Here is a 25591-nt window from a genome sequence, read left to right on the forward strand (position 1 = left end):
CCTGCCTCAGACGTGGCGTCCCCCTGCATCACATGGTCACAAGTAAATGCCCTGCCTCAGACGTGGCGTCCCCCTGCATCACATGGTCACAAGTAGATGCCCTGCCTCAGACGTGGCGCCCCCTGCATCACATGATCACAAGTAGATGCCCTGCATCAGATGTGGCATTCCCCTGCCTCACATGGAGTCACAAGTAGATGCCCTGCCTCAGACGTGGCGTCCCCCTGCCTCACGTGGAGTCACAAGTAGATGCCTTGCCTCAGACGTGACGTCCCCCTGCCTCACGTGGAGTCACAAGTAGATGCCCTGCGTCAGACGTGGCATTCCCCTGCATCACATAGTCACAAGTAGATGCCCTGCCTCAGGCGTGGCGTCCCCCTGCATCACATGGAGTCACAAGTAGATGCCCTGCCTCAGACGTGGCGTCCCCCTGCCTCACGTGGAGTCACAAGTAGATGCCCTGCCTCAGGTGTGGCGTCCCCCTGCCTCACGTGGAGTCACAAGTAGATGCCCTGCATCAGATGTGGCATTCCCCTGCCTCACGTGGAGTCACAAGTAGATGCCCTGCGTCAGACGTGGCGTTCCCCTGCCTCACGTGGAGTCACAAGTAGATGCCCTGCCTCAGACGTGGCGTCCCCCTGCCTCACGTGGAGTCACAAGTAGATGCCCTGCTCAGATGTGGCGTCCCCCTGCCTCACGTGCAGTCACAAGTAGATGCCCTGCATCAGATGTGGCATTCCCCTGCCTCACGTGGAGTTACAAGTAGATGCCCTGCGTCAGACGTGGCGTTCCCCTGCATCACGTGGAGTCACAAGTAGATGCCCTGCCTCAGGCGTGGTGCCCCCTGCATCACGTGGAGTCACAAGTAGATGCCCTGCCTCAGGCGTGGCGTCCCCCTGCATCACGTGGAGTCACAAGTAGATGCCCTGCCTCAGGCGTGGCGCCCCCCCTGCATCGCATGGAGTCACAAGTAGATGCCCTGCCTCAGGCGTGGCGCGTCCCCCTGCATCGCATGGAGTCACAAGTAGATGCCCTGCCTCAGGCGTGGCGCCCCCCCCCTGCATCACATGGACTCACAAGTAGATGCCCTGGCTCAGGCGTGGCGTCCCCCTGCATCACATGGTCACAAGTAAATGCCCTGCCTCAGGCGTGGCGTCCCCCTGCATCACATGGTCACAGGTAGATGCCCTGCCTCAGGCGTGGCGTCCCCCTGCATCACATGGTCACAAGTAAATGCCCTGCCTCAGACGTGGCGCCCCCTGCATCACATGGTCACAAGTAAATGCCCTGCCTCAGACGTGGCGTCCCCCTGCATCACATGGTCACAAGTAAATGCCCTGCCTCAGACGTGGCGCCCCCTGCATCACATGGTCACAAGTAAATGCCCTGCCTCAGACGTGGCGTCCCCCTGCATCACATGGTCACAAGTAGATGCCCTGCCTCAGACGTGGCGCCCCCTGCATCACATGGTCACAAGTAGATGCCCTGCCTCAGACGTGGCGCCCCCTGCATCACATGGTCACAAGTAGATGCCCTGCCTCAGGCGTGGCGTCCCCCTGCATCACATGGTCACAAGTAGATGCCCTGCCTCAGGCGTGGCGCCCCCCTGCATCACATGATCACAAGTAGATGTCCTGCCTCAGGCGTGGCGTCCCCCTGCATCACATGATCACAAGTAGATGTCCTGCCTCAGGCGTGGCGTCCCCCTGCCTCACATAGTCACAGGTAGATGCCCTGCTTCAGGCGTGGCGCCCCCCTGCCTCACGTGGAGTCACAAGTAGATGCCCTGCCTCAGACGTGGCGTCCCCCTGCCTCACGTGGAGTCACAAGTAGATGCCTTGCCTCAGACGTGACGTCCCCCTGCCTCACGTGGAGTCACAAGTAGATGCCCTGCGTCAGACGTGGCATTCCCCTGCATCACGTGGAGTCACAAGTAGATGCCCTGCCTCAGGCGTGGCGTCCCCCTGCATCACATGGAGTCACAAGTAGATGCCCTGCCTCAGACGTGGCGTCCCCCTGCCTCACGTGGAGTCACAAGTAGATGCCCTGCCTCAGGTGTGGCGTCCCCCTGCCTCACGTGGAGTCACAAGTAGATGCCCTGCATCAGATGTGGCATTCCCCTGCCTCACGTGGAGTCACAAGTAGATGCCCTGCGTCAGACGTGGCGTTCCCCTGCATCACATAGTCACAAGAAGATGCCCTGCCTCAGACGTGGCGTCCCCCTGCCTCACGTGGAGTCACAAGTAGATGCCCTGCGTCAGATGTGGCATTCCCCTGCCTCACGTGGAGTCACAAGTAGATGCCCTGCCTCAGACGGACGTGGCGTCCCCCCCTGCCTCACGTGGAGTCACAACTAGATGCCCTGCCTCAGGCGTGGCGCCCCCTGCATCACGTGGAGTCACAAGTAGATGCCCTGCCTCAGACGTGGCGTCCCCTGCATCACATGGTCACAAGTAGATGCCCTGCCTCAGGCGTGGCGTCCCCCTGCATCACATGGTCACAAGTAGATGCCCTGCCTCAGGCGTGGCGCCCCCCTGCATCACATGGTCACAAGTAGATGCCCTGCCTCAGGCGTGGCGCCCCCCTGCATCACATGATCACAAGTAGATGTCCTGCCTCAGGCGTGGCGTCCCCCTGCATCACATGATCACAAGTAGATGTCCTGCCTCAGGCGTGGCGTCCCCCTGCATCACATGATCACAAGTAGATGTCCTGCCTCAGGCGTGGCGTCCCCCTGCCTCACATAGAGTCACAGGTAGATGCCCTGCTTCAGGCGTGGCGCCCCCCTGCCTCACGTGGAGTCACAAGTAGATGCCCTGCCTCAGACGTGGCGTCCCCCTGCCTCACGTGGAGTCACAAGTAGATGCCTTGCCTCAAACCTGACGTCCCCCTGCCTCACGTGGAGTCACAAGTAGATGCCCTGCGTCAGACGTGGCATTCCCCTGCATCACATAGTCACAAGTAGATGCCCTGCCTCAGGCGTGGCGCCCCCCTGCATCACATGGAGTCACAAGTAGATGCCCTGCCTCAGACGTGGCGTCCCCCTGCCTCACGTGGAGTCACAAGTAGATGCCCTGCCTCAGGTGTGGCGTCCCCCTGCCTCACGTGGAGTCACAAGTAGATGCCCTGCATCAGATGTGGCATTCCCCTGCCTCACGTGGAGTCACAAGTAGATGCCCTGCGTCAGACGTGGCGTCCCCCTGCATCACATGGAGTCACAAGTAGATGCCCTGCCTCAGACGTGGCGTCCCCCTGCCTCACGTGGAGTCACAAGTAGATGCCCTGCGTCAGATGTGGCATTCCCCTGCCTCACGTGGAGTCACAAGTAGATGCCCTGCCTCAGACGGACGTGGCGTCCCCCCTTGCCTCACATGGAGTTGCAAGTAGACATCCTGCATCACGTATGGCGTCCCCGTGCATCACATATGGCACTAAAATGGGCGACTGAGTGCTGCAGAACAGCATGGTGTGCTTTCACTCTTTTCTGGGAGGCGTGGGTGGAATATTACATACATTCACCACCATCCATTGACATCTATAGGGTGCGACCAGCTGCAGAGATCATCACTCATTGGTGCCCTGTGACACCCTGGCCACCCCATTATTGACTTCGCAGGACTGTGACACTATGGGCGCTCGAGATGGATTATGAACATTCTTTAACTCCTTAGTGATGGAACCAAATTTTTGAAATCTGACCAGTGTCACTTTATGTGGTAATAACTCTGCAACGCTTCAACAAATCCCAGTGATTTTGAGATTGTTTTTTCATGACACGTTATACTTTATGATAATGGTAAATTTAGGTCAATATGTTTTGTTTATTTATAAAAAATATCAAAAATTTTAGAAAAATGGTAAAAAATTAGCAATTTTCTAAATTTGAATGATTATCCCTTCAATCCAGATGGTCACACCACAGCAAACCATTAATAAATAACATTTCCCACATGTCTGCTTTACATCAGCACCATTTGTAAAATGTTATTTTATTTTGTTAGCATTTTAGGAGGTTTAACCCCTTCATGACCGGGGGATTTTTCGTTTTTCCGTGTTCGTTTTTCGCTCCCCTCCTTCCCAGAGCCATAACTTTTTTATTTTTCCGTCAATATGGCCATGTGAGGGCTTATTTTTTGCGGGACGAGTTGTACTTTTGATCGACATCATTGGTTTTAGCATGTCGTGTACTAGAAAACGGGAAAAAAATTCCAAGTGCGGTGAAATTGCAAAAAAAGTGCAATCCCACATTGGTTTTTTGTTTGGCTTTTTTGCTAAGTTCACTAAATGCTAAAACTGACCAAACATTATGATTCTCCAGGTCAGTACGAGTTCATAGACACCTAACATGACTAGGTTATTTTTTATCTAAGTGGTGAAAAAAAATTCCAAACTTTGCTAAAAAAAAAAAAAAAAAATTGCGCCATTTTCCGATACTCGTAGCGTCTCCATTTTTCATCATCTGGGGTCGGTTGAGGGCTTATTTTTTGCGTGCCGAGATGACGTTTTTAATGATAGCATTTCGGTGCAGATACGTTCTTTTGATTGCCCGTTATTGCATTTTAATGCAATGTCGCGGCGACCAAAAAAACGTAATTCTGGTTTTTCGAATTTTTTTCCCGCTACGCTGTTTAGCGATCAGGTTAATACTTTTTTTTAATTGATAGATCGGGCGATTCTGAGCGCGGCGATACCAAATATGCGTAGATTTGATATTTTTTTTATTGATTTATTTTGATTGGGGCGAAAGGGGGGTGATTTAAACTTTTATGTTTTTTTTTATTTTTTTCGCATTTTTTTAACCCCTTCCCGACCTTTGACGCCACGTAGGCGTCATGAAAGTCGGTGCCAATCCGACCCATGACGCCTATGCGGCGTCATGGAAAGATCGCGTCCCTGCAGATCGGGTGAAAGGGTTAACTCCCATTTCACCCGATCTGCAGGGACAGGGGGAGTGGTAGTTTAGCCCAGGGGGGGTGGCTTCACCCCCTCGTGGCTACGATCGCTCTGATTGGCTGTTGAAAGTGAAACTGCCAATCAGAGCGATTTGTAATATTTCACCCATTATAATGGGTGAAATATTACAATCCAGCCATGGCCGATGCTGAAATATCATCGGCCATGGCTGGAAATACTAGTGTGCCCCCACCCCACCCCTCCGATCGCCCCCCCACCCCCCCGATCTGGCCGGTACACTGCTCCGGCTCCCCTCCGTCCAGTGCTCCGCTCCCCCCCGTGCTCGTGTCCGCTCCCCCCGTGCTCCAATCACCCCCCCGTGCTCCAATCACCCCCCCCTGCACTCCGATCCACCCCCCCGTGCTCCGTTCCACCCCCCCGTGCTCCATTCCAGCCCCCCCGTGCTCCGTTCCACGCCCCCCGCGCTCCGTTCCACCCCTCCCGCGCTCCGATTCCCCCCCCGTGCTCCGATCCCCCCCCCCCCCCCGTGGTCCCCCCCCCACCCTATCATACTTACCGATCCAGCCGTGGTCCCGTCCGTCTTCTCCCGGGCGCCGCCATCTTCCAAAATGGCGGGCGCATGCGCAGTGCGCCCGCCGAATCTGCCGGCCGGCAGATTCGTTCCAAAGTGCATTTTGATCACTGAGATATAATCTATCTCAGTGATCAAAATAAAAAAAATAATAAATGACCCCCCCCCTTTGTCACCCCCATAGGTAGGGACAATAAAAAAATAAAGAAATTTTTTTTTTTCCACTAATGTTAGAATAGGGTTAGGGGTAGGGGTAGGGTTAGGGTTAGGGGTAGGGTTAGGGCTAGGGTTAGGGCTAGGGTTAGGGTTAGGAATGTGCACACGTATTCTGGTCCTCTGCGGATTTTTCCGCTGCGGATTTGATAAATCCGCAGTGCTAAACCGCTGCGGATTTATGGCGGATTTACCGCGTTTTTTTCTGCGCATTTCACTGCGGTTTTACAATTGCGATTTTCTATTGGAGCAGTTGTAAAACCGCTGCGGAATCCGCACAAAGAAGTGACATGCTGCGGAATGTAAACCGCTGCGTTTCCGTGCAGTTTTTCCGCAGCATGTGTACAGCGATTTTTGGTTCCCATAGGTTCACATTGAACTGTAAACTCATGGGAAACTGCTGCGGATCTGCAGCGTTTTCCGCAGCGTGTGCACATACCTTTAGAATTAGGCTATGTGCACACGGTGCGGATTTGGCTGCGGATTCGCAGCAGTGTTCCATCAGGTTTACAGTACCATGTAAACATATGAAAAACCAAATCCGCTGTGCCCGTGATGCGGAAAATACCGCGCGGGAACGCTGCGTTGTATTTTCCGCAGCATGTGAATTCTTTGTGCGGATTCCGCAGCGTTTTACACCTGTTCCTCAATAGGAATCCGCAGGTGAAATCCGCACAAAAAACACTGGAAATCCGCGGAAAATCCGCAGGTAAAACGCAGTGCCTTTTACCCGCAGATTTTTCAAAAATGGTGCGGAAATATCTCACACGAATCCGCAACGTGGGCACATAGCCTTAGGGTTAGGGTTGGAATTAGTGTTGTGGTTAGGGGTGTGTTGGGGTTAGGGTTGTGATTAGGATTATGGCTACAGTTGGGATTAGGGTTAGGGGTGTGTTGGGGTTAGTGTTGGAGTTAGAATTGAGGGGTTACCACTGTTTAGGCACATCAGGGGTCTCCAAACGCAACATGGCGCCACCATTGATTCCAGCCAATCTCGTATTCAAAAAGTCAAATGGTGCTCCCTCACTTCCGAGCCCTGACGTGTGCCCAAACAGTGGTTTACCCCCACATATGGGGTACCAGCATACTCAGGACAAACTGCGCAACAATTACTGGGGTCCAATTTCTCCTGTTACCCTTGTGAATCTAAAAAAATGCTTGCTAAAACATAATTTTTGAGGAAAGAAAAATGATTTCTTATTTTCACGGCTCTGTGTTGTAAACGTCTGTGAAGCACTTGGGGGTTCAAAGTGCTCACCACATATCTAGATAAGTTCCTTGGGGGGTCTAGTTTCTAAAATGGGGTCACTTGTGGGGGGTTTCTACTGTTTAGGCACACCAGGGGCTCTGCAAACGCAACGTGACACCCGCAGACCATTCCATCAAAGTCTGCATTTCAAAAGTCACTACTTCCCTTCTGAGCCCCGACGTGTGCCCAAACAGTGGTTTACCCCCACATATGGGGTATCAGCGTACTCAGGAGAAACTGGACAACAACTTTTGGGGTCCAATTTCTCCTGTAACCCTTGGGAAAATAAAAAATTCTGGGCTAAATAATTATTTTTGAGGAAAGAAAACGTATTTATTATTTTCACGGCTCTGCATTATAAACTTCTATGAAGCACTTGGGGGTTCAAAGTGCTCACCACACATCTAGATAAGTTCCTTTGGGGGTCTAGTTTCCAAAATGGGGTCACTTGTGGGGGGTTTCTACTGTTAAGCCACATCAGGGGCTCTGCAAACGCAACGTGACGCCCACAGAGCATTCCATCAAAGTCTGCATTTCAAAACGTCACTACTTCACTTCCGAGCCCCGGCATGTGCCCAAACAGTGATTTACCCCCACATATGGGGTATCAGCGTACTCAGGAGAAACTGGACAACAACTTTTGGGGTCAAATTTCTCCTGTTACCCTTGGGAAAATAAAAAATTGCAGGCTAAAAGATCATTTTTGAGAAAATAATTTTTTTTTTTATTTTCATGGCTCTGCGTTATAAACTTCTGTGAAGCACTTGGGGGTTCAAAGTCCTCACCACACATCTAGATTAGTTCCTTTGGGGGTCTAGTTTCTAAAATGGTGTCATTTCTGGGGGATCTCCAATGTTTAGGCACACAGGGGCTCTCCAAACGTGACATGGTGTCCGCTAATGATTGGAGCTAATTTTCCATTTAAAAAGCCAAATGGCGTGCCATCCCTTCCGAGCCCTGCCGTGCGCCCAAACAGTGGTTTACCCCCACATATGGGGTATCAGCGTACTCAGGACAAACTGGACAACAATATTTGGGGTCCAATTTCTCCTATTATCCTTGGCAAAATAGGAAATTCCAGGCTAAAAAATCATTTTTGAGGAAAGAAAAATTATTTTTTATTTTCATGGCTCTGCGTTATAAACTTCTGTGAAGCACCTGGGGGTTTAAAGTGCTCAATATGCATCTAGATAAGTTCCTTGGGGGGTCTAGTTTCCAAAATGGGGTCACTTGTGCGGGAGCTCCAATGTTTAGGCACACAGGGGCTCTCCAAACGCGACATGGTGTCCGCTAACAATTGGAGCTAATTTTCCATTCAAAAAGTCAAATGGCGCGCCTTCTCTTCCGAGCCCTGCCGAGTGCCCAAACAGTGGTTTACCCCCACATATGAGGTATCGGCGTACTCGGGAGAAATTGCCCAACAAATTTTATGATCCATTTTATCCTACTGCCCATGTGAAAATGAAAAAATTGAGGCGAAAAGAATTTTTTTGTGAAAAAAAAGTACTTTTTCATTTTTACAGATCAATTTGTGAAGCACCTGAGGGTTCAAAGTGCTCACTAGGCATCTAAATTAGTTCCTTGGGGGGTCTAGTTTCCAAAATGGGGTCACTTGTGGGGGAGCGCCAATGTTTAGGCACACAGGAGCTATCCAAACGCGACATGGTGTCCGCTAACGATGGAAATAATTTTTCATTCAAAAAGTCAAATGGCGCTCCTTCCCTTCCGAGCCTTACCATGTGCCCAAACAGTGGTTTACCTCCACATGTGAGGTATTGGTGTACTCAGGAGAAATTGCCCAACATATTTTAGGATCCATTTTATCCTGTTGCCCATGTGAAAATGAAAAAATTGAGGCTAAAAGAATTTTTTTGTGAAAAAAAAGTACTTTTTCATTTTTACGGATCAATTTGTGAAGCACCTGGGGGTTCAAAGTGCTCACTATGCATCTAGATAAGTTCCTTGGGGCGTCTAGTTTCCAAAATGGGGTCACTTGTGGGGGAGCTCCAATTTTTAGGCACACGGGGGCTCTCCAAACGTGACATGGTGTCCGCTAAAGAGTGGAGCCAATTTTTGATTCAAAAAGTCAAATGGCGCTCCTTCCCTTCCAAGCCCTGCCGTGCGCCAAAACAGTGGTTTACCCCCACATATGAGGTATCAGCGTACTCAGGACAAATTGGACAACAACTTTCGTGGTTCAGTTTCTCCTTTTACCATTGGGAAAATAAAAGAATTGTTGCTAAAAGATAATTTTTGTGACTAAAAAGTTAAATGTTCATTTTTTCCTTCCATGTTGCTTCTGCTGCTGTGAAGCACCTGAAGGGTTAATAAACTTCTTGAATGTGGTTTTGAGTACCTTGAGGGGTGCAGTTTTTAGAATGGTGTCACTTTTGGGTATTTTCAGCCATATAGACCCCTCAAACTGACTTCAAATGTGAGGTGGTCCCTAAAAAAAATGGTTTTGTAAATTTCGTTGTAAAAATGACAAATCGCTGGTCGAATTTTAACCCTTATAACTTCCTAACAAAAAAAAATTTTGTTTCCAAAATTGTGCTGATGTAAAGTAAACATGTGGGCAATGTTATTTATTAACTATTTTGTGTCACATCTCTCTCTGGTTTAACAGAATAAAAATTCAAAATGTGAAAATTGCGAAATTTTCAAAATTTTCGCCAAATTTCCGTGTTTATCACAAATAAATGCAGAATTTATTGACCTAAATTTACCACTAACATGAAGCCCAATATGTCACGAAAAAACAATCTCAGATTTGCTAGGATCCGTTGAAGCGTTCCTGAGTTATTACCTCATAAAGGGACACTGGTCAGAATTGCAAAAAACGGCAAGGTCTTTAAGGTCAAAATGGGCTGGGTCTTGAAGGGGTTAAACTTTTTTTTTTTTACTTTTGCCATGCTTCAATAGCCTCCATGAAAGGCTAGAAGCAGGCATAGCACGATCGGCTCTGCTACATAGCAGCGATAGCAGCCGGAAGCGGTAGTTAAATGCCGCTGTCTGCGTTTGACAGCGGCATTTAACTAGTTAATAGGTGCGGGCAGATCGCGATTCTGCCCGCGCCTATTACGGGCACATGTCAGCTGTTCAAAACAGCTGACATGTCCCGGCTTTGGTGCGGGCTCACCGCGGAGCCCTGCATCAAAGCAGGGGAGCCGGCATCGGACGGTATAGTACGTCCGATGCCGGTAAGGGGTTAAAAATGTAGCAGCATTTTTTCGTTTTTTCAAAGAAATTTACAAAATTTATTTCTTGAGGGACTTGTCTATGTTTGAAGTGACTTTAGGGATCTCATATATTGGGAAACCCCCCCCAAAGTAATACCATTTTAAAAACAACACCCCCTGACATATTGAAAACTGCTGTCAGGTAGTTTATTAACACTTCAGATGCCTTACAAGAATTAATGCAAAGTGGCATGACAGAAATGAAAATGTGTATTTTTACCACCTAAAAGTCTCTAACTTCTCAACAGGTTACAACAGCCGTCAGACTCTAAGGCCGCTATTTGGTCATGAATTGCCATGGCAAACATCAGGACCACACAATCATGATCTGAGGGCACCAATTTGGATAAATAGGAAGCCCCCACACTCTGTTAACCATTTATAATGATGTAGTCACTATTGACAGCAGCATCTAAGGGGTTAAACAGATTTGGACGGTGCAAACCCTGATCGTGGCTGATGCAGCAAGTTGTCAGCTATAGTGTACAGCCGACAGCTGCTGGATTGTGATCTGTATGAGGAGTTTATTCTCTTATATGTCAGGTCAGTTAAAAGACGTATTGGCGGTCATTAAGGGGTTAAACTGATCCTCTACAATGAATACAATTTTAGTTATTTTGTGTATTGAAAGGTAACCATTAGGCTATGTTTCCACGTGGCTTATTTGCTGCGGATTGGACGTTGTGTACAGCCGCAGCGTTCAGATGTTACTGTATAATGGAGGGGATTTTATGAAATCCATTCTCCACTATGCGTACAAAGACGCAGGTGGCAGACCTGCGTATACGCACATGCGATGCGTTTTTCTAGAGTTTTTCTAGACCGCAGCTTGTCTATTATGCGGAGACTCAGTCTCTGCAAGATAAATAGCACCGTTCTATGTATAGAATGTGGTGATTCCGCATGGTTCAATGAACACATGCGGAATCACTGCGCGTACAAAAGCTGGCGGCGCTTTGGACGGGGCGAGTGTCTGCTGCATTCAAAGCGCTTGGAAAACTCCACGTGGAAACATACCCTTAGTGTAAATTATCAGTGGGGATGCGGCACCCTCCAACCACCCATCAGCTGTTTACTGATCCGTGGCGGCCATTAATGCACTATACAGAGAAGTGACAGCACAGCGCTGCACACTGTGTAGTGGCTGTTCTCAGGTAGTGCAGCTCGCCTCCTATTGAAGAGAATAGGAGCTGGTCTGCAGCACCCAAGAACATGGAATTCCACCTCCTTAGGCTATGTTCACACATTGCGCTTTTGATGTGAGTTTTTTGCGGCTTTTTTTAAAGCACATTTTAGCTGTGTTTTACAGTACCAGCAAAGTGTATGAGATTTCAGAAATCTCATGCACACAGCTTGTTTTTTTTGTCCTCAGTGTTTTGTACATAATCTGGGGTTTTGCAGAATGCAGCATGTCACTTCTTTCAGCGGTTTTCACCCATTAAACGCAATGAGCAGTGCAAAAAACACAGGTATAAGTTTTTGCTGTGTTTTTTATGCCAAAACCTGTTGAAGTAGAATTACAGTAGATAGTTCAGTAAAAAAAAAAAAATCAGCATGCACAAGAGACAAATTTACCCTGACAAAAATGCTTAAAAAAATGCTTAAAAAACGCAACAAAAAAATAAGCAAAACCAGCTCTTTTAAAGGCAGGTTTCCCACTGCCAAGAAAGCAGGTTTTGCCTTTGAAAAAAAAAGCATCAATTACACAGCGTGTGAACTTAGCCAAATACTGTTTACATCTGACAACAGGGAGTTTTAAATATTGAACTCCCATAGCAATACATGGAGAGAGCTAGCGCAGCCTCCACTCCTTTTACTACACTTAGGCGCAGGAGTGAGGATGTGCCCCAGGGGCAGGAGTGAGGATGTGCCCCAGGGGCGGGAGTGAGGATGTGCCCCAGGGGCGGGAGTGAGGATGTGCCCCGGGCGCAGGAGTGAGGATGTGCCCCTGGGGCAGGAGTGAGGATGTACCCCAGGGGCAGGAGTGAGGATGTGCCCCAGGGGCAGGAGTGGGGATGTGCCCCAGGGGCAGGAGTGGGGATGTGCCCCAGGGGCAGGAGTGGGGATGTGCCCCAGGGGCAGGAGTGGGGATGTGCCCCAGGGGCAGGAGTGGGGATGTGCCCCAGGGGCAGGAGTGGGGATGTGCCCCAGGGGCAGGAGTGGGGATGTGCCCCAGGGGCAGGAGTGGGGATGTGCCCCAGGGGCAGGAGTGGGGATGTGCCCCAGGGGCAGGAGTGGGGATGTGCCCCGGGCGCAGGAGTGGGGATGTGTGCCCCATAGGTCATTTGGGGTATATTCCTTTTAAAGGGAACAATATTCATATAGCCTGTACCGCGGACGCTCCATGTGACCTCGTGCTTCTGCGGTCCAAGTTCGGCTCGCATACATTGGATGAGGAGGTTCATGCAGAGGAGAGTCTGCAGAGTGATTTCTGTTGTGCACCACTGCATGCACTTGCACTTGATCCATCTTGTTGATCTTTTTATTCTGTTCACAGATCACATCATGAAAACCAACTTTTCAGATGTGCAGAACGTACGACATGAACAAGCCAAGCATTCAGTATTGATCAGCTGCCCACCCAAGATCCACGAAACCAAGTTCCTGCAGTATCTGGCACAGCACGGGGAGGTGGCCAGCCACTTCTTCTTTGACAGCAATGTAAGTATTGGCTCCATGGTCGTCACTGATTCTCTGTAGTCTAATAATAATGACCCGTGAAATAGAAGATGGGCATCGCAGATTTTGGCCCGTGAAGACGCCCCGTATTATTCACTTCTTGCTACCATCAAGTTTTTTTTTTCTTTTCATTCTCAACTTCCAAGAGCCATCATTTTTTATTTTTCTATCAACTAAGTCATTTGTGGGCTCGTTGTTTGCGGGAAAGAGTTGTGGTATTTTTGTAGATTACCATATTTTACGGACTATAAGATGCAGCGGCCCATAAGACGAAAATAGGGGGGGGAAATGTAAGGCGTCAAACGGGGGTTAATTTTACAGTCCAAATCCAGCTTACCGGAGGTGGTGGTGATGCAGGAACAAAGGAGGTGTTTCGGGTCCCATTCTAGGCTGGTAGACGAGGGTGTGCGGTTTTACTCGGCTGAGAATTCAATCGGCGCATGTGCCTCCTCCAGTGGCCATTTTCGTGGAGTCCATCACATTGAAACCATGGCAGTGCAGGACCTCCGAGCTTTCTCAAACAGCCAAGCGCCCCTTGCTGCCAGTCTGAATTTCACAGCATTTCTGCAGCGTTGTACCTCTGAACACCCCCTACTCCCAGCACAGGGACCACTGCGTCGCCCGACTCCTGCCGCTGCAGACCCCTCCCCCACTAAGCTAGAGTCAGACTATTAGATGCACCCCCATATTCCACCCAAAATTTTGGTGAAAAAACTGCCCATTATAGTTAGAAAAATACGGTAATTTAATGTATAATATATCAGAAAACAGGAAATTGTGGATCGAAATCTTTTTGAGAAAGTTGTGGGTGTACTGCACAGTGATCACTGTGCAGTAAAAATTACATGTTAACTTTATCTCGCTACTTAGGGCTCGTGCAGATGACCGTATAAGAGTGTGGTATCTGTGGCTTTGACAGACAGCACTCGTCCCCATTGTTATACTTTGGAGCTGTGCAGCATGCTTGATTTGTCTCCGACAATCGGTTGGCATTTCCCCATTCATGTCCATGGATCCGTGGAAAACATCAGATGATATCCGAGTGCAGTCTGATTTTCTTGGACAGAGTGAATGGAGAAGATGGTGAAACATTTGTTTTTTTTTTTTTTTTAATTCTCCACGTCCGAGAGTCTGATCGGAGTGCAGTTATCATAATCAGACCAATTTGTAGAACATAGTCGTGTGACCCAAGCCTTAGGCTACTTTCACACTTCCGTCTTCCAAATCTGCACAGGATCCGTCAAGACGTTGAAATGACGGATCCTGTGCAGATTATGGAAAACGTGTGCACTGGGCCCGTCTGTCTGACGGACCCATCGAGGCTATGTGCACCTGTTGTGTATGCGTCTTTGCAGCTGTTTTCTGCTGGGAAAACGCATACACAACACAAACAAGGATAAAAAAAAATCTCAGTATTCTCACCTACCGGCGTTCCCGCGCAGCAATGCTCCCGGCTAGGGTTGAGCGAAACGGATCGTTCTTTTTCATAAGTCGCCGACTTTTGGCAAAGTCGGGTTTCATGAAACTTTACCCGATCCCTGTGTGGGGTCGGCCACGCGGTACGCGACTTTCGCGCCAAAGTCGCGTTTCGTATGACGTGTTTAGCGCCATTTTTCAAGCCAATGAAGGAGTGTGGGCAGAGTGATGACATAGGTCTTAGGGGCGTGGAAGCCTATCGGCATCTTTTCATTTGCGTGCTGAACCGAATTGAAATGTGTAACATCAGCTTTGCGGGGCGAGGGAGAGAGAGAGAGAGAGATTTCACTCGACTCGACTTTTGAGATAGGTTTCGCAAAACCCGACTCGACCCTAAAAAAGTAAAAGTCGCTCAACCCTACTCCCGGCTGCTAGCGTTCCTAGTGATACATTGCGAAATCTCGCGAGAAGTATTGCAATGTATTACTAGGAAGTAACGCTAGCTGCCGGGAACATCGGTGACGCTGCGCGGGAACGCCGGTAGGTGTGAATACTGCGATTTTTTTTTTTTTTTTTTTTTTTTTTTTTTGGTATTTTTCACATTATATCTTGTTACCATTGATGCTACATAGGCAGCATCAATAGTAAAAAGAGAAAGCGAGCGAGAGAGAATTTCCCTAACGGGACATTCTTCCACGCATGCTCTTTGAAAAGGCGGGACCCGTCAATGGATTCCTGCTTTTCACAGACAGCGACGCTTCCATTGTAGCCAGTGACGGGCAGCGCAGGATGCGTCGCTGACCAATTTTCCGACGGGCAGAAAAAGCGTTCCTCTGAACGTTTTCTCTGCCCGACGGACCATTTTTTTTATGCAGGATCCAGTGCACGATGGATGAAATGGATGGCCATCCGTCACAATCTTGTCGCTAATACAAGTCTGAGAAAATGCAGGATCCTGCATTCTCAAAAAACGACGGATTGTGACGGGAGCTGAAAGAAGGAAGTGTGAAAGAGGCCTTAGTGTGTTTATGGACAGCAATACCTAATTTATATAGTTTTGTATACTTTATTCCTCATCATTGCTAGGGGTGGTGACAGGCGGCTTCTAACTGCTTGGATGATGTTGGCTCTATGGACTGCGGCATCTAAGGGTTTACTGCTGCAATGGCTGATAGCAAATGCTGTCTGCTGATGGTGGAGGTCACCACAAGTTCATTATGCGTTGCTTATATAGAACCATTAACCCCTTCACGACATGCACCGTACTAGTATTGCGCATGTAGTGTCTCCCCCTTTGATGCTGCTCCGGCGGTGAGCTCACCTCAAAGTCGCGACATGTCAGCTGTTTTGTACAGCTGACATGTGCCTGCAATAGCGGCAGGTGAAATCGCGATCCACCTGCCGCTATTAACCAGTTAAATGCCACTGTCAAACACTGACAGCGGCATTTAACTACCGCTTCCGACCGCGCGGCCGGAAATGCGCGCATTGCCGACCCCGTCACATGATCGGGGGTCAGCGATGCGTTGGCATAGTAACCAGAGGTCTCCTTGAGACCTCTATGGTTACTGATGGCGGCCTGCTGTGAGCGCCACCCTGTGGTCGGCGTTCATAGCACACCTGCAATTCAGGTACATAGAAGCGATCCGATGATCGCTGCTATGTAGCTGAGTTGATCAGGCTATGCCAGCTTCTAGCCGAAACATGGCAAAAGTAAAAAAAAAAATAAAAATATAAAAGTTTAAATCACCCCCGTTTTGCCCCATCCAAAATAAAACAATAAAAAAAAATCAAACCTACACATATTTGGTATCGCTGCGTTCAGAATCGCCCAATCTATCAATAATAATAAAAAAAGCATTAACCTGATCGCTAAATAGCATAGTGAGAAAAAAATTTGAAATGCCAGAATTATGTTTTTTGGTCGCCGCGACATTGCATTAAAATGCAATAACGGATGATCAAAAGAACGTATCTGCAAAAAAGTGATATCATTAAAAACGTCTGGTCCGCACACAAGAAATAAGCCCTCACCTGACCCGAGATCCAGAAAAATGGAGACGCTACGAGTATCAGAAAATGACGTAATTTTCATTTTTATATATATATATTTTTTTTTTTAAGCAAAGTTTTGAATTTTTTTTCACCACTTAGATAAAAAATAACTTAGACATGTCTGGTGTCTATGAACTCGGAATGACCTAGAGAATCACAATGACAGGTCAGTTCATTAGTGAACCTAGCAAAAGAGCCAAACAAAAAACCAGTGTGGGATTGCACTTTTTTGCAATTTCACCGCTTTTGGAATTTTTTTTCCCGTTTTCCAGTACAAGACATGGTAAAACCAATGATGTCATTCAAAAGTACAACTCGTCCCGCAAAAATGACCATATTGACAGAAAAGTAAAAAAGTTATGGCTCTGGGAATGAGGGGATCGAAAAACGAAAAAGGGGTGCGTCTTGAAGGGGTTATTTTTGCAGAGCTTTATAGACCCCATTATCACTGTCCCCATTGAGATTCACAATCTAAATTCCCTATCCATATGTCTTTCGAGAGTGGGAGAAATCCAGAGGAAACACGGGGAGAACATACAAAGTCCTTGCAGATGTCGTCCTTGGTGGGATTAGAACCCAGCGCTAACCACTGAGCTACCAGGGAAACTATTACCAATTTTCTGCCACTCAATCTAAGCAGCAGAATACAGAATACCCTCAACTCCAATATACAACTACTTCTGGCCCCCCCATCACACTTTCTGTGCCATTGGTCTCTCCTGTATTCTTAATACTGTTCTCACAGCACCGTGTGTTTCTGCCTTGTGTTTTCTTCTAGGGCACGCACGCAGTTGTGGAGTTTGTGGATCTACAAAGCGTAGAATCACTCCTATCGGGAACCAAGATCCCTAGCGATGAGGATGTATATGTAGTGCCGTATAAATCCAGATATATCAGAGTAAAGACTACAAATGCGGGCCAGCAGTTTCCAAAGTGTTGGCCACAGACCTCTCTGCCCATGAACAATCTAATAGAGAAATTATCCACCGCTGAGAACGTAAGTTGAAAATGCTTAAACCTCGTTCTGCGTTCTAATGATTCATCTGAGGAAGTAATGCAAAAGACAAATACAGCAGGAAAAGGTTTCTATATTTAAGGACCATAAAATAAATCATCCTGGTTTGCAATGTCTACCTGCTGTTCCTCAGTTATTGTTCCTGGAAATGTAAAAAAAATTACACAGGTATAACTATTTCTTCTATCAGTTTTATGCAGTCTTTAAACGCTCTGACACACTGCTGACAGTGGCAGAACATGTTGGGACACAGTGTAAGGAAATGGTGACACCCAATAGTTAATTAATTTATTCATTCAGTTCAAGGAGGAATAAGGTCGTGTGCACACGTTGCACATTTGGTGAGTTTTTACCCCAATATTTGTAAGCCAAAACCAGGAGTGGGTGAAAAATACTGAAGTGGTGACGTGTTTCTATTATACTTTTCCTCTGATAGTTCACTCTATTGGTGCAGTAGTATAATATAGGACATGCTGTAAATGTTTAGTTGAGATGAATCTGTGCTGCACTGTATGTACATGCTCAGTAGTGACCAGTGCTGTGGAGTCGTAGTTGAGATGCAGCACAGATTCACTTTATGTACACGCTCAGTAGTGACCAGTGCTGTGGAGTCATAGTTGAGATGAATCTGTGCTGCACTGTATGTACATGCTCAGTAGTGGCCAATGCTGTGGAATCGGTAGTTTGGCTTACTGACTCCACAACCTTGCAGGGGACATCTATAAAGCTGACCATTAAGGTTTTTTTCACTCCTGTACACAATGCATTTGACACTCTTGTTGGAGGTACTGTACAGTCATGGACAAAAATTTTGAGAATGAGACAAATATTAATTTTTCCAAAGTCTACTGAATCATTTTTTCTAATGGCAATTTGCATATACTCCTGAATGTCAGAGTGATCAGCTTAACAGCAATTACTGTACTTGCAAAGTCAATATTTGCCCAGAAAATGAACTTTAACCCCCAAAATACATTTCAACATCATTGCAGTCCTGCCTTAAAAGGAGCAGCTTACATCGTTTTAGTGACTGAGCCATTAACACAGGTGTGGGTGTTGATGAGGACAGGGCTGGCGACCAATCAGTCATGATTAAGTAAGAATGACATCACTGGACACTTTAAAAGGAGGCTGGTGCTTGGTATCATTGTTTCTCTTCAGTTAACCATGGTTATCTCTAAAGAAACACGTGCAGCCATCATTGCACTGCACAAAAATGGCCTAACAGGGAAGAGTATCGCAGCTACAAAGATTGCACCTCAGTCAACAATCTATCGCATCATAAAGAACTTCAAGGAGAGCGCTTCCATTGTTGTCAAAAAGGCTCCAGGGCGCCCAAGAAAGACCAGCAAGCGCCAGGACCGTATCTTAAAACTGTTTCAGCTGCGGGATAGGACTACCAGCAGTGCCGAGCTTGCTCAGGAATGGCAGCAGGCTGGTGGGAGTGCTTCTGCACGCACTGTGAGGCGGAGAAACTTTGAGCAAGGCCTGGTTTCAAGGAGGGCAGCAAAGAAGCCACTTCTCTCCAGAAAAAACATCAGGGACCGACTGATATTCTGCAAAAGGTACAGGGAGTGGACTGCTGAGGACTGGGGTAAAGTCATTTTCTCTGATGAATCCCCTTTTCGATTGTTTGGGACATCTGGAAAACAGCTTATTCGGAGAAGAAGAGGTGAACGCTACCACCAGTCTTGTCTCATGCCAACTGTAAAGCATCCTGAAACCATTCATGTGTGGGGTTGCTTCTCAGCCAAGGGAATCGGCTCACTCACAGTCTTGCCTAAAAACACATGAATAAAGAATGGTACCAGAATGTCCTCCAAGAGCAACTTCTCCCAAACGTCCAAGAGCAGTTTGGCGCCCAACAATGCCTTTTCCAGCATGATGGAGCACCTTGCCATAAAGCAAAGGTGATAACTAAATGGCTCATGGAACATAACAGAGATTTTGGGTCCATGGCCTGGAAACTCCCCAGATCTTAATCCCAGTGAGAACTTGTGGTCAATCATCAAGAGACGGGTGGACAAACAAAAACCAACAAATTCTGGAAAAATGCAAGCATTGATTATGCAAGAATGGACTGCTATCAGTCAGGATTTGGTCCAGAAGTTGATTGAGAGCATGCCAGGGAGAATTGCAGAGGTCTTGAAGAAGGGTCAATACTGCAAATATTGACTTGCTGCATTAACTCATTCTGACTGTCAATATAACCTATTGGTACTCATAATATGATTGCAATTATATTTCTGTATGTGATATAAACATCAGACAAACACTAATAAAAACCAGAGGGCAGCAGATCATGTGAAAATATAATTTTGGTGTCATTCTCAAAATTTTTGGCCATGACTGTAGGTGTCGAGACAATGGCTCCAAGTATGCAGTGTTTTTGCAATGGCTGCTTTATGGAAAAGTGTATTTTGCTACTCTTTCTCCTGATAGAAAAAAGGTATTGCGGCCCCATATAGGCCATAAGGATAGTCTTTGGCCTCTTTATAGTGACCGGGAATCTTAAGGTTATGTCTGATATATTCACTGGGAAGTTTTCCCTGCTTATATGGCAAACATAGGGTTCAGCTGCAGCAGTGTGCACCGAGCTAAAAGGGGTTATCCAGGACTTTTATTAGTTCTTGGCCTCAAATACAAAACTAACTGGCAGGTGGTTGTTCAACCTGGCTCCAATCTCTTCCGCCATCACGTCAGCAGAGCAACATCTTTTCTTTTGATGTGCTCTGTTGATGAGCATCTCTGCTGATGTAATGCAAGTAAACAAACAGCTCCCCGCTGCCAAACTGCAGGGAGCTGGCTGTCAATCGGCATAACATCTACTGGGACGCCTCTTCGACAGAACGAAGAGGAAGAGCTTCCTCTGTTGAAATGAAGTAGGAGAATCACTTCCTGAGCCGGCAGATATTGTCCCTGTGGAGAATAGCCAGGTAGTTAGCAGCTACCTGTCTGTTAGTGCTTAGCTCCATATACAAAAATAATAAGTCCTCGATAACCCTCTGATTTCTCTAGATGATGTACAGGTCCTTCTCAAAAAATTAGCATATAGTGTTAAATTTCATTATTTACCATAATGTAATGATTACAATTAAACTTTCATATATTATAGATTCATTATCCACCAACTGAAATTTGTCAGGTCTTTTATTGTTTTAATACTGATGATTTTGGCATACAACTCCTGATAACCCAAAAAACCTGTCTCAATAAATTAGCATATTTCACCCATCCAATCAAATAAAAGTGTTTTTTAATAACAAACAAAAAAACCATCAAATAATAATGTTCAGTTATGCACTCAATACTTGGTCGGGAATCCTTTGGCAGAAATGACTGCTTCAATGCGGCGTGGCATGGAGGCAATCAGCCTGTGACACTGCTGAGATGTTATGGAGGCCCAGGATGCTTCAATAGCGGCCTTAAGCTCATCCAGAGTGTTGGGTCTTGCGTCTCTCAACTTTCTCTTCACAATATCCCACAGATTCTCTATGGGGTTCAGGTCAGGAGAGTTGGCAGGCCAATTGAGCACAGTAATACCATGGTCAGTAAACCATTTACCAGTGGTTTTGGCACTGTGAGCAGGTGCCAGGTCGTGCTGAAAAATGAAATCTTCATCTCCATAAAGCATTTCAGCCGATGGAAGCATGAAGTGCTCCAAAATCTCCTGATAGCTAGCTGCATTGACCCTGCCCTTGATGAAACACAGTGGACCAACACCAGCAGCTGACATGGCACCCCACACCATCACTGACTGTGGGTACTTGACACTGGACTTCAGGCATTTTGGCATTTCCTTCTCCCCAGTCTTCCTCCAGACTCTGGCACCTTGATTTCCGAATGACATGCAAAATTTGCTTTCATCAGAAAAAAGTACTTGGGACCACTTAGCAACAGTCCAGTGCTGCTTCTCTGTAGCCCAGGTCAGGCGCCTCTGCCGCTGTTTATGGTTCAAAAGTGGCTTTACCTGGGGAATGCGGCACCTGTAGCCCATTTCCTGCACGGTGGCTCTGGATGTTTCCACACCAGACTCAGTCCACTGCTTCCTCAGGTTCCCCAAGGTCTGGAATCGGTCCTTCTCCACAATCTTCCTCAGGGTCCGGTCTCCTCTTCTCGTTGTACAGCGTTTTCTGCCACATTGTTTCCTTCCAACAGACTTACCATTGAGGTGCCTTGATACAGCACTCTGGGAACAGCCTATTTGTTGAGAAATTTCTTTCTGGGTCTTACCCTCTTGCTTGAGGGTGTCAATGATGGCCTTCTTGACATCTGTCAGGTCGCTAGTCTTACCCATGATGGGGGTTTTGAGTAATGAACCAGGCAGGGAGTTTATAAAAGCCTCAGGTATCTTTTGCATGTGTTTAGAGTTAATTAGTTGATTCAGAAGATTAGGGTAATAGGTCGTTTAGAGAACCTTTTCTTGATATGCTAATTTATTGAGACAGGTTTTTTGGGTTATTAGGAGTTGTATGCCAAAATCATCAGTATTAAAACAATAAAAGACCTGACAAATTTCAGTTGGTGGATAATGAATCTATACTATATGAAAGTTTAATTGTAATCATTACATTATGGTAAATAATGAAATTTAACACTATATGCTAATTTTTTGAGAAGGACCTGTATATGGCTCAGCTATCCTCAGTATATTTATATATTTTTGCTTGCTAACTTTTCTGACTCCTTTCCTGTCAATCAGATAGAAGACCAGGCACAGATGCTCCTAGACGAGCTCCAGTTAACAGAGGAAAGCATCAGGCTCCGCTATTTGGTCAGTTCTCTGATAAGCGACATCGCCACCGCTTACTTCCCAGAAGCCACGGTGCATCTCTATGGGTCCAGTGTAAATTCATTTGGAAAAATGGGCTGTGATTTGGACTTGTTTTTAAATTTGGAAGATATAAAAGCATACAAATCTGGAAAGGTAAGACGGCGGACGTAGGAAATCATTGTCTGGTTGTGGCAAGTGACTGATTCTGTGCAGTAAGCTTGTTATACCGCAGCCGGCAAGTAAATAACGTGTGTGTGTTGCAATCTCAGGACATAGTCCACGGACAAGGGTGCTATGTATGGGCTAACCAAAAACCCCCAATATATAATGTGTGTGTGGAAACGTCCTCTTTTCTCCGAGCTCCTCCTGTTCTTGTAGTTACAACACCACCCATACAATTGATGGGACTTTGTTGCAGTTCCTTGTACCCCGGCTGGCATGCTGGCAATGTCACTTTGTAAGGACACACTGTTTGTCCAGTGATGATATAACAATGTGTGGTTCCACATTTTGACCCCCACTGATTAGGTGTTGTTAGCATACCCTACCCATAAGCTTTCCATTAACGTGGCAGCAAAGCACTTCAAAGATTTCAGTCTTTGCTTTATCTCTAAAGATTACTTTAGCCCAGACGCATCATCCTGTATAGAAAATACAAATGTTTTCCCTCCAGGACAGACCTCTGTTAATTCTAGCATGTGTAAGATGACCTAATTACGCATAATTACGTAATTAAAGTAGAAATATTAGCCTTACTTCTGTGTCTCTCATGCAGTGTAAAACCAAACACTGTCCATAGTTTACATTCCTACAAGTATTTTTTTTTTCTTTTTAAAGGCCTGCTGAGACAAGTCAATAATTGGCAAAGTGTTCTGTACTCATTGAATTCTGATCACTCCGTCTAAATGGGCCATTAAATGACCATTGGTCGGCCGTCGGACTCGTCTGCCTGTCAGACAGCTGCCGTCGGACTCGTCTGCCTGTCAGACAGCTGCCGTCGGACTCGTCTGCCTGTCAGACGGCTGCCGTCGGACTCGTCTGCCTGTCAGACGGCTGCCGTCGGACTCGTCTGCCTGTCAGACGGCTGCCGTCGGACTCGTCTGACTGTGAGACGGCTGCCGTCGGACTCGTCTGACTGTGAGACGGCTGCCGTCGGACTCGTCTGACTGTGAGAGGGCTGCTGTTGGACTTGTCTGTCTGTGTTTTACCTGTTTGATTTCCAAAGGCCAATTCTTTTGTTCTCGGACATGCTGGATCCTCCTCTCTGCCATCATCTGTCAGGGAGGAGGCATGAGCTCCATACACATTAGACTGTTGATTGATTCTGTTTGTTAGGCTTCTTTCACATTTCCGTCGGTACGCGGCCGCGCTAAGCGTCGGCGCGACATACCGACTGACGTTGTGAAAATTCGGCACAACGTGGGCAGCGGATGCAGTTTTTCAACGCATCTGCTGCCCATTCTAAAGTTCCGGGGAGGAGGGGGCAGAGTTCCGGTCACACATGCGCGGTAGGAAATGCAGGACCCGACGTACGAAAAAACGTTCCCTTGAACATTTTTTCGCTACGATGGTCTGCCAAATACCGACGCATCCAGTGCACGACGTATGGAACTTGTGTCCATACGTCGGGATGCGTCGGTAATACAAGACTAAGTGCAAAAAACGCATCCTGCGGGCAACTTTGCATGATACGTTTTTTGCACAGAACGACGCATTGCGACGGACAGCAAAGACGGAAATGTGAAAGAGGCCTTAACTAGCTGGCCTTAGTCTAATGTGCATGGGGGATAAAAATGGTTGTTCCCTTTGAAATATTATTCATCCCTTTCTGTATTTTATTTAAAAAAAAAAAAAAAATAAAATTTGTTTTGTGCTTTCTTTCCCATGGTCTACTTCTCAGTCTCCGCTGCTGCTGTTTGTGTTTGGCATGTGTATAACTTACGGTGGCATGTAAAAGGTTGGGCACCCCTGGTCAAAACTATTGTAATTGTGAACAGTTAGGCAAGTGGAAGATGAAATGATCTATAAAAGGCCTAAAGTTAAAAAGGACACATTTCCTTTGTATTTTAGGCAAAAAATGTTTTTTTCATCTTTCACATTTTTAAAATTACAAAAAGGAAAATGGGTCAATTCAAATGTTTGGGCACCCTTGGAGAATTGTTAGGGTTATGACTTGTTCACCATCATCGTTGGGAAGTTTCCCAGCTTCATGAAAACCCAGCTTCCTCTAACCTTGTGCCAAAAAACTGCAGCCATGGATTCTTCTAAGCAGTTGCATAGCACTCTGAAAATAAAAATGTTGGAGGCCCACAAAGAAGGAGAAAGACTATAAGAAGATAGCAAAGCGGTTTCAAGTTGTCCTTTCCTCAGTTTATAATGTAATTAAGAAATGTCAGTGGAGGTGAAGTAAAGGTCTGAACGACCAAGCAAAATATCAGTGCGAGCTGCTAATATTATTGCTAGAGAGGTGAATCGGAACCCCTGCTTGACTGCAAAAGACCTTCATAAAGATTTAGCAGACTCTGGAGTTGTGCTATATTATTCTACTGTTCAGAGACACATGCACAAATATGGCCTTTATGGAAGAGTCATCAGAAGAAAACCTCTCCTGCATCCTCACCATAAAATTCCATTTCAGAAGTATGCAAAAGAACATCTAAACAAGCCTGAGGCATTTTGAAAACAAGTCCTGTGGACCGATGAGTTTAAAATAGAACTCTTTGGCCACAATGATCAAAGATATGTGTGGAGACAAAACTGCAACGAATTTAAGGAAAAGAACATCTCACCTACCATTAAGCATTGGGGTGGATCAATCATGCCTTGAGGTTGTGTTTGCAGCCAATGGCACCAGGGACATTCCATGGGTAGAGGGGAAGAATGGATTCAATTAAATTTCTACAAATTCCTGATGCAAACAAAACATCATCTGTTAAAAAAAAAAAAAAAAAGCTGAAGTTGAATAGAAGATGTCTTCTACAAATGGCCCTCGCAGTCCTCTGAACTGAACATCATTGAAAATCTGTGGCTAGATCTCAAAATAGCAGAGCATGCAAGACGCCCCAGGAATCTCACAGAACTGGAGGAATCTTCCAAGGAAGAATGGATGAAAATGGCTACAAAGTGTTAACAAACTCTGATACTTTGAAAAAGGGGGTTCTACTAGGTAGTAACCATGCAGGGTGCCCAAAGTATTGGTGGCCCATTTTCCTTTTTTGTAATTTTTAAAATGTAAAATATGAAAAAATATATATAATTTTTTTGCCTAAAATACAAAGGAAATGTATCATCTTTAACCTTAGCCCTTTTAGAGATCATTTCATCAACTTGCGTAACTATTAACAGTAACAGTAATTTTGACCAGGGGTGCCCAAACTTTCACATGCCGCTGTATACATGCCCTCCGGTCTCGACTCAGAAACCTGTGAAGCCCCACAAATTAAAATGATAAATAAAATTGGTTGTC

The 25591-nt window shown here is 46.5% G+C and overlaps 1 protein-coding gene across 1 annotated transcript in view; it reads left to right on the forward strand.

Annotated features, from left to right (window-relative positions):
- The window catches only part of MTPAP (mitochondrial poly(A) polymerase), a 42165-nt gene that overhangs the window by 6693 nt on the left and 9881 nt on the right, over positions 1–25591 (forward strand). The window contains exons 2-4 of the mRNA XM_069729638.1: positions 12684–12847; positions 17115–17333; positions 22054–22278. Of these exons, the coding sequence (XP_069585739.1) occupies positions 12684–12847; positions 17115–17333; positions 22054–22278 (608 nt within the window). The remainder of the gene's footprint in view (positions 1–12683; positions 12848–17114; positions 17334–22053; positions 22279–25591) is intronic.

Source organism: Ranitomeya imitator, chromosome 6, assembly GCF_032444005.1.
Source record: "Ranitomeya imitator isolate aRanImi1 chromosome 6, aRanImi1.pri, whole genome shotgun sequence".
In the NCBI taxonomy this organism is placed as follows: domain Eukaryota; kingdom Metazoa; phylum Chordata; class Amphibia; order Anura; family Dendrobatidae; genus Ranitomeya; species Ranitomeya imitator.